The sequence below is a fragment of the Bactrocera oleae genome, chromosome 6 (assembly GCF_042242935.1).
Source record: "Bactrocera oleae isolate idBacOlea1 chromosome 6, idBacOlea1, whole genome shotgun sequence".
NCBI classification, from domain to species: domain Eukaryota; kingdom Metazoa; phylum Arthropoda; class Insecta; order Diptera; family Tephritidae; genus Bactrocera; species Bactrocera oleae.
Genome location: NC_091540.1, coordinates 73,754,906 through 73,765,105, shown reverse-complemented (window position 1 = coordinate 73,765,105; position 10,200 = coordinate 73,754,906). Strand labels below are relative to the sequence as shown.

At 35.1% G+C, this 10,200-nt stretch overlaps 1 protein-coding gene across 1 annotated transcript; it reads left to right on the top strand.

Annotated features, from left to right (window-relative positions):
- The first annotated feature begins 305 nt into the window (after nucleotides 1–305).
- msk (importin-7 msk) lies at nucleotides 306–5,874 on the top strand. The gene is made up of 14 exons (XM_014238075.3): nucleotides 306–570; nucleotides 1,745–1,980; nucleotides 2,036–2,136; nucleotides 2,229–2,625; nucleotides 2,689–2,865; nucleotides 2,927–3,072; nucleotides 3,145–3,254; nucleotides 3,393–4,080; nucleotides 4,174–4,397; nucleotides 4,474–4,650; nucleotides 4,710–4,843; nucleotides 4,899–5,101; nucleotides 5,158–5,424; nucleotides 5,495–5,874. Exons 1-14 carry the CDS (start codon nucleotides 481–483, stop codon nucleotides 5,689–5,691), a joined length of 3,147 nt encoding a protein of 1,048 aa, XP_014093550.2. The 5' UTR covers nucleotides 306–480; the 3' UTR covers nucleotides 5,692–5,874.
- Nucleotides 5,875–10,200: the final 4,326 nt, after the last annotated feature.

The following is a 10,200-nucleotide window of genomic DNA, read 5'->3' as shown; positions in this document are numbered from 1 at the left end:
ATAATTCATTTTTGGGATCGTATGATCCAAAGCCTTCAATTGTATTTATATCAAAATAGGACGGATAACTCGCAATAGTTACTAAGAGCAAGACTTTATGGTGGAGCATACATCTGTACATGCGTATATACAGATCCTTCCAATGAATTATCACAAAAATGTTATATGACCTTTAAAGCTATTTTATTAAGTTAGACATAGGATATAAGAAATTTTTTTATAAAAATGGGCAACTTTGGTTTCTTAAACAGTTGACTGCTGTCACAATCGTACTTGGCGTTTGCCAAAACCATTGTCACTATTGTCACCATAGTTTCTTTTTTGCGCTCTAAAATCGCATTGGTTTGACGTCGACAAGGGTGGTGCGCTTCAAAAGTTCACCTCCATCGTTTTGTCGTTGTCGCGATCATATTTCTTTGTTTTGTATAATTTTATACCGCATAAAGTCGTGAGTACGTTAACTTTTATTGTGTACCAGAAATGGATGCACAAAAGCTTACTGAATTGCTCCGGGCTACTATCGAACCGAATCCCGAGCAGCGAAAGGCAGCAGAAGACCAACTGGCACAAGTAAGTGTGATTGAAACATTTGAGGTTATTCAAAGCATCAAGGTGCTATTGAAATCAATTGTTTATTTCTGTCTCAAACAACACTCTTGTAGTAATTTGATTAATACCTATATAAACTTAAATGAAAACCAAATTTTGATCAGAATATTAAAAATACCACAATGCTAGTAATAGTTTTAGAATTTTGTAGCACGTGTTTTGATTTCCTTTGTAAATTTCTCATATACGTATGCATATATGTACATACTTTACCTTTAAATATTTAGAGGTAGGAATTAGTAATGGCATCAAGATCGTCTCAAAATCTTCTGAACATTTGAATTTGTTTCGGATTTATGACATCCTAACCGAGTCAAAAATTACTTATGTTAAAATTAATTAGGAAGCATGACGTATCTGATATTCAGGGGTGCCAGACAAAAATATTAAATTTTAAAATAGTATAAATTTCATTTTATTACTATGTACAATACATGTGTACAGTTTATATATTAGAAAATTTGAATTGAAAAAGAGGACAAGAACTTTTATTAAAAAAAACTACAAAATGAAATAATTCTGAGTTATTGCTCGTAATCATAGTTGACTTATTAATACTGTAAATTTAAAAAAAATATGTTTGTATATATAATGATCAGCTAAAAACGGAAGATGGAGAAACGTTTTTGTTTGATTTAATGAAAAGCAAACATATTTATAACCAAATGAAATAAAATATGAAATACATATAAGATTGAAATTGGGAATTGGGTAACGTGCATTCGACACAAATCAATGAGTCAAATATATATACTCGGAACTGCTTTTTATTTAAATTAATATAAACACCAACATTTTCCAAAACTATTAGATAATGTTTTATTTAAATTTATATAAATAGATACCCATTCACAGTCAACCATTATAGCAAACTGTATACCGATTGTACATCCCTATTATGCAGGTCAATTTCTTTACTTTTCAAGAAAAAAAGAGCGCATAAAAGAATTAGGGTTATCCGTTCCTTACGTTTTTTCGGGTGCATTTTTGTATTGTCAGTAACTAATCAGACATTTTTTAATAATCAAATATGTTTTAGCGAAGGATACTATAAGTCTATTGTTTTTACAAATACTATCAGGTTTCAGTATAAGAATATGCAATCAGTAACATATTTATTTGTCTACAATTTCAGATACACAAAATTATTGGATTTGTACCGACAATATTGCAAATCGTTATGCAAAATAATGTAGATCAACCAGTACGCCAAGCCGGAGCGATTTACCTTAAAAATCTCATAACGAACAGCTGGTCAGATCATGAGTCGAAAGCGGGTGAGCCAATACCCTTCTCTATTCATGAACAGGATCGTGCTATGATACGTGGGTCAATTGTGGATGCAATTGTGCACGCTCCAGACATTATAAAGTTAGATAAACATTTAGTTTATGATTTTCAATTTTCTAAATATCTATAATTTTAGAGTGCAACTAGCCGTATGTGTAAATCACATTATTAGAAATGATTTTCCTGGACGTTGGCCCCAAGTAGTCGACAATGTCAGCATTTATCTTCAAAATCCAGGTTAGTATATAAAGTCTCTTATATGTAAAGTATGAACAATTTAGTTGTTTCTTATGGATGATAAATTCAAAACTATGAAATATGTACTCTAGATGTAAACGGATGGAATGGGGCTCTGGTTACTATGTATCAATTAGTGAAGACTTATGAATATAAGCGTTCCGAAGAGCGGGTTCCCTTAAATGAAGCAATGAATCTTCTTCTTCCAATGATTTACCAACTTATGATTAATTTGATGAATGATCAATCTGAGCAGTCGATGCTACTACAAAAACAAATATTAAAAATCTATTACGCCTTAACTCAGTACACACTGCCATTGGATCTTATCACTAAAGAAACATTCTCGCAGTGGATGGAGATATGCAGGCAAATTGCCGAAAGACCAATACCAGATTGTTCACATATAGATGATGAGGAGAAACCTGAATTTCCTTGGTGGAAAGTCAAAAAATGGGCCTTACATATAATAGTGCGAATGTTTGAACGGTATGCTCTTATTTATTTTAGTATTGATTTAATTTCTTTAAACTATACATTGCAAAATTTCAGTTACGGAAGTCCACGAAATGTAGTGAGTGAAAAATATCAAAAGTTTGCAGAATGGTACCTTCCAACATTTACATCCGGAATTTTGGATGTACTACTAAAGATTCTTGACCAGTATAGAAATCACATTTATGTTTCTCCTCGTGTGCTCACCGACATTTTGTCTTATTTAAAAAATGCGTGAGTAAAAACGTACATTTTAAAAAGCGCAATAAAAATTAATGTTACAAATATTCCACAGTGTAAGTCATGCATATTCTTGGAAATTAATAAAACCTCACATGGTAGCTATAGTACAAGACGTACTATTTCCTATTATGTCTTTTACTGATGCCGACCAAGAATTGTGGGAGACTGATCCACATGAATATTTGAGGTTAAAGTTTGGTGAGTTTCGATTGTTTACCTACATCAAAATATTGTAGTTTACTTATAATTCCTCATTTTTCTTTAAACAAGATATATTTGAGGACTATGCAACACCGGTACCAGCAGCGCAATCTCTATTACATACAGTTTGTAAGAAACGGAAAGGAATTCTGCCAAAGGCCATGAATATAATAATGCAGGTATAGTATCTCAATTGCTTCCTATTGACAATATCAATACTATTTGTCTTAATATCTATTATTATATATTCAAAATATTTATATATATTAAGAAATTAATAATTGGTTTTACATTTTGAAATGTTATCATTTGAATAGATCATAACCTCGCCGAATGCGGATAATAAACAAAAGGACGGTGCATTGCATATGATTGGAACCTTAGCAGACGTGTTGCTTAAGAAACGTATTTATCGTGACCAAGTGGAAACTATGTTAACTACATACGTTTTTCCTGAGTTCCAAAATCCAGCCGGACATATGCGCGCCCGAGCTTGTTGGGTTCTCCACTATTTCTGCGAAATCCAATTAAAGAACCCTCAGGTCCTAGCGGAAATCATGCGCTTGAATATACATGCATTACTCAATGATAAAGAGCTTCCAGTTAAGGTCGAAGCCGCCATTGGCTTACAAATGTTTTTATCAACAAATGATGATGCCGCGCAATACGTGGAAAGCCAAATAAAGGAAATAACGAAGGAGCTATTAACAATTATACGTGAAACCGAAAACGAGGATCTAACGAATGTTATGCAAAAAATTATGTGTACATTTACTACTCAGCTCCTGCCTGTGGCCATGGAAATATGCCAGCATTTGGCTACCACTTTTAGCCAAGTACTTGAATCGGAAGAAAATTCAGACGAAAAAGCCATAACGGCAATGGGTTTATTAAATACGATAGAAACCTTACTAACTGTTATGGAAGATCATCCCGACGTTTTATTAAATTTGCATCCTATTGTTATTAATGTGGTTGGTCATATATTCCAGAATAATATTACCGGTAAAATACAATTATTTCCAATTATTGAAGTTTAATTAAAGCCAGCATATGTATTTCCCATAAATTAACATGCTAAATTGTGTGTCATTATAGATTTTTACGAGGAGACATTCTCATTAGTTTTCGATTTAACGGCAAAGGCAATATCACCAGAAATGTGGCAGATGATGGAGCTAATTTATCAAGTTTTTAAAAAGGATGGAATTGATTATTTTATTGATATAATGCCGGCTTTGCACAATTATGTTACTGTTGATACGCCAGCATTCCTTTCCAATCATAATAGACTCTTGGCTATGTTCGATATGTGCAAAACGGTAAGTGAAATACAATACAACCAAATGACATGTAAATGTAAATGTTTATTCTAAAATTCCTTTAAAAACATTTCAGATGTTAACTACTAATCCTGGCGAAGACCCAGAATGTCATGCCGCTAAACTGCTTGAAGTTATAATTTTACAATGTAAGGGTCAGATTGACTCTGTAATTCCGATGTTTGTTGAATTGGCTCTATCACGGCTCACCCGCGAAGTGCAATCATCTGAACTTCGTACAATGTGCTTACAGGTAATAATTGGTTTCTTTATAGTACTTCTGAAGAACACATATTCAATTTGTTAATATAGGTGGTTATTGCTGCGCTTTATTATAATCCACAACTTTTATTAACCATTTTGGAAAAAATGTCACAGCCAAGTAATGAATCCATTTCATCACATTTTATAAAGCAGTGGCTTCATGATACTGACTGTTTTCTGGGGTATGTAACACAATAGTATTAGCATTTTTATTATAAATTGAATCTTACACACTAGAATACATGATCGCAAATTGTGTGTTCTCGGGTTATGTACCCTGATTTCACTGGGAGACGCAAAACCGCCAGTGCTCAGTGAGGTAGCTGGTAAAATCATACCCAATCTTATTCTACTTTTCGATGGACTCAAACGTGCATATGAATCACGTGCACAAGAGGAAGAAGATGAGGAGGAAGAAGAAGATGAAGATGATTGTGAAGGTTGGTATTGATGTTATAAAGTCTGTACGAATCTTGTAACCGTGATTTGTCAATAGAAGCACTGTCTAGTGACGAAGATGAAGTTGACGAATTTGCATCCAACTACCTGGAACAAATTGCTGAAATATCTAAAACAAAGGCTGCAGAAGCAGGTTTTGAAATGAAGGCTGAAATAAAAGATGATGAAGATTCAGATGATGATGAAGAGGAATCTGTTGATGATCTTAATGAAACTGCTCTTGAAGGCTTTACCACGCCCATCGATGATGAAGAAGAGGATTCTGCTATTGATGAATATGTTACTTTCAAAGAAGTATTTTCAGGTAAATTAAATTAAATTCGATGATATGGTTGGTAACATCTTGAAATAAAATTGGAAATTAATTTTTACAGCATTGTCCAGTCAAGATCCGGCATGGTATGCACTGTTAACTTCAGGCCTCACAACTGAACAAACGAAAGCTCTCCAGGAGATTGTGGTAACCGCTGATCAAAGAAAAGCAGCTAAAGAATCAAAAATTATTGAAAAACGGGGAGGTTTTGCATTTCCACAACAAACCGTACCAACTTCTTTCAAATTTGGCTCCTAATACTGATCTATTACATAAAACAACAGTGTGTGAAATTTATTTGAAGAACATAAAAAAAATATTTTCAACAGGCATCATTATAGAACTTTTAAGATGATATGCATTAAAAGAATATAAATGATATAAAGATTGGTGCAAAATAATGTAATTATAAAGTGATTTTTCAAGACCATGCACATTTTATATTAATTTGTATTATTTAAATATTTTCGATAAAAGAGACTCGATCATTAAGATTCTTATAGTTTTCTACTAATGAAATTACGAAACGTAGAAGTGGATTTTATGCAGCTATTTACGACAGTTTCATATGGTCTCTTATGTATATTACTGAAGCATACATACAGATATAAATAAAAGCTGGTAGTAAGGTGGTGAAAATCTATGAGTGTTCTATAGCACTTTTGAACCTATAAACAATACCAAATTAGTTAAAATAAATAAGTATTTACTGTATTATCTCATTTACACAGACCATTTGATACTGTTAATGAGAATGATTTAAGATTATATGAATACATAAATTCATATGCATAAATCTAATTGACCATCAAGTTTACTCTTTATAACTTTTTTATTTTGAAATAAATACAATTCATTTATTTTAATAGTAAAGAACAATCGAGTTTAAATTCACTAACAACATGCAAATTGATATGTTTGCAACATGAAATAGGTTTGATAATTTGGATACAAATTTGAATTTGTCTAAAATGTTTTCGTCGGATTTAGTCATTTTGCAACAATTTGAGTTATTTTTGTATCATGTGCCATAGAAAATTCCGTCATAAAATAACATTGCCTTACTCTGAAAGAAACGTCTACATAGAATGTTTAATCGATGTAAGGATTTAGACAAGCTTTCAGCTGAACGGAAATGGGACGACGTATTCCAATGCCTTAAAATCGATGTAAACTCAACCATAGAGCTAGGCAGTATTAAAGGTAAGTCTAAAATATGTAGTATTATCTGCATATATACATACATATGTATATACATATATATAAATTATTATGATGTGTAGTTTCTAGGGATAACGAAAACACCGATAAGTGGTTGGACGATTATAAAGGCACTATGAACTCATTAGAAGTAATTCTAGCTATTATTCTATTTTTCGACCAAATATTCTATCTCCTGCTTTTGTGGTATTTAATTTGTTTTATAATCAAATTTATACGTTATCGCGGACTAAGCGGACTAAGCTCATGCTGGCAGTGGGCTCAGAAAATTTATTCGTTGGAAGAGAACATTAAAATGCCGGATACGACTAGAAAGAAAACCATTACTTTTGCAAAAGGCATATTTGAAAATTATGAATAATATTGATGCACATATCCATGTAGATACCTATTATGCATGGATGTCCCAATAGAAATAATGATAAACCCTAAAATTTCTATGAGTTATTGTTTAAATACATTAATTTCGATTGACTTTATATAAATATGATACAATTATGATGCAAATCTCCGTTCATACATAAACATTTGAAATCAAAAAGGTAAATAAAAATTCAGAAGTATACTACATATATGTATGTACATGATTCAATTATATTAGATTGCGTCAATACCATTGTATAAATCTAGGATTATATGGAGTGCGTTTTCTCTTATGAAAGAAGCATTTGTATCCATAAAAAACGGTAAAAAAAATGTTAAACGCGCTGAACTGGTGAATACATACATTTACCAAAAAAACTGCTGATTTTGTATTCCGTTATCACTCAAAAAGCAAATTTTCATTGGTTGAAATCTTTGAACAATTTATTTTTGAATCATAAAATCAAAACGGCTAATTTTGACATTATGGGTCCAATTACTTTTGACGAATTGTTGTTTTTGGGCTATCGACATACCCTTATATAATTAAATCATGCATATCAAGAATAATAGATTAAGAAATTACAATAATTACCGTTACTTTTTCGTAATTCTTTTGAGTTGAGAAGAAGAAGCATAGATCAGCAGTCAATTGTACCAAAAACGTAAACACTTTGTTAATTCGGGAAGTAGACTTAATTTATTAGTTTATAGTGAAGCTAATAGAATAATATTGCAAGAAAATATTTTGTTCATTTCCAAAAAAATACTGTGACGAACACGGATGATTGAACAAAATCGAATCGACGATAAATTACCAGAATCAACTGGACAGCGAATTCGTAGTTGCCAGAATGTCCTAGTGGCGAAGTTTTGTTAAAGATCTACTATATAAGGGCTGCTAGAGAATGTTAATGAATAGAGAAGGAAAAAATGTTAGCTGTACTAAAATGTTAATTACGATGAGGGAACATCGAAAACGCGCAAGTTCGAAAATAAAATGTCACCACACCTATCAGGGTACGCAACGAACTACACCACTCTACAAGCAAAATGTATATACATACATATGCACAGATGTTCTTTGGTACGCGCATAAACAAAAATTTAAATAATAAAAACGAAAGAAATTGACTTCTGACAAGAAAATATAAATAATGAGGGAAATAATATGAAAATAGAATTAAAATATCATTCAATAAAAAAGGGTTATAAAAATAAAAAAATAGTATATAAAAATATCTGATAGGATTTGAACTTAGGTAAAATATTTCATTACAATAATTGAGTGTGCTGCACAAGCAGCACCACAGACGATATTCGAACTAGATAGATAGATAGATTGATTTCGAGGTATGCTCCGCGATCTATGGTCTATTGTGCCCTCCCCTAAGTCATATCGTGTCATCTAGGCCCAGCATGTTGATAAATTCCAATATTCTGCTGGGTGCTAGTGAGGCGATACAATCCCTGTGTGGAAACATGGATCCCAGGGCCTTGATTCTGCGTCTGCAGACTGCTGTGCAGTTCATCAGCAGATGTTCAGGGGTTTCCGGCTCTATGTCGCAGAACCGGCAGTTTGCAGAAGAAGCTATGCCCATGTTGAAGAGGTGCTTCTTAAGCCTGCAGTGGCCGGTGTAGAAAGCGACAAGTAGCCGGAATTTGTTCCTTGGGAGATTAATTATGGTTTTGAACCGTTTGTGGTCGTAACCCCCCATTAGCAGTCTGGCATAGTGCATGCCCTGAAGTTGTTGCCAATGGGTCTCCCTACCTACTCTTTCCTCCCTACGGAGAAGCTCTTTGATTGTATGTGGACCAACCGCTATGAATATGTTCCGGTCCTATTATTTTTGTGGAGGCCGCAGAGCGGGCCAACTCGTCAGCCAGTTCGTTTCCGGCTATACCCCTGTGGCCAGGCACCCAAATAAGGTGCACTCGGTTGTGTTCTGATAGGCTGTTCAGCCGTTCTATACACTCCAGCACTAGAAGAGATTTGACCTCATAGGCAGAGATCGCTCTTAGTGCCGCCTGACTATCGCTAAGTATAGCAATACTTTTATTGCGATAGTTGCGTTGGAGGTTTATCCCTACACACCGACTTATAGCATAGACCTCGGCTTGGAAGATGCTCGGGAAGTTTCCCATGGGAATGGAGAGTTTGGTGCTTGGCCCAGCGACCCCTGCACCAATCCCCTCCTCTGTTTTTGACCCGTCGGTGTATCACTTGATAGTACTTTCCCGTAGCTGCAGGTCTAGTAATGAATTATTCCATTCAGACTTGCTGCCAAGGGTACTTTAAACTTCCTGTTGAAGTTTACTACTTGGTAATGCTGTCCCTTGGAAGAAGGGCTAGTGGTATTTCCTTACTTAGCGCTTCCATTTGCTGGGATGAGATTACCTTCCCTTTGCCAACTCCCTCTGATGTCATTTGGAGTAGAGTTCGTTTGGCTGTCTGTTTGATTACCAGATGTAGCGGTGAAAGTTCCAGCATGACTTCCAGTGCTGCGGTCGGACACGTTCGCATTGCTCCCGACGCGCAGATGCAGGCAAGTCTTTGCAGCTTCGACAGTTTGAGTCCTACCGAAGTCTGCATTGCTTTAGCAACCCACGATACCGCTCCATACGTGATAATCGGTCTCACAATAATGGTGTACATCCATCTGATTGTCCTTGGGGAGCACCCCCAGGATTTCCCAGCAAGTCGGTTGCACACCATGATTGCTTTTGTGGCTGATAAGACTGATTGGCCTAACAGATTTCGCCAATGAGTAGTCCTTCCTACCTACTTTGGGTATGAAGATCACCCTTGCAGTGCGCTATGGTTCTGGGATATATGCCAGCGCAAGGCTATCCCTCATCAGCCGAACAAGGTGGGGAGTAGCACCTGCTCCCCCTTTTGCAGAAAAGCTGGAAGGATACCATCCGCACCCGGGGACTTATATTTTTCAAAGGAGGCCAAAGCCCACTTGATGGAGTCTGCAGTGAAGAGCTGTTTTGCGACTACCCAGTCCAAGCGTGATGGCCTGCTTTCGACCATAGGTCGGATATTGTCTTCTTGAATCGTCTCCGGGAAATGCGCGAGTAGAAGAGCCGTGGCTCTTTCCTCTGCGCTGGACGTATAGGTCCCATCAGATCTTTTGATTGCTAGTACTGTGTCCGTCTTACCCCTAGCCAGAGCCTTAT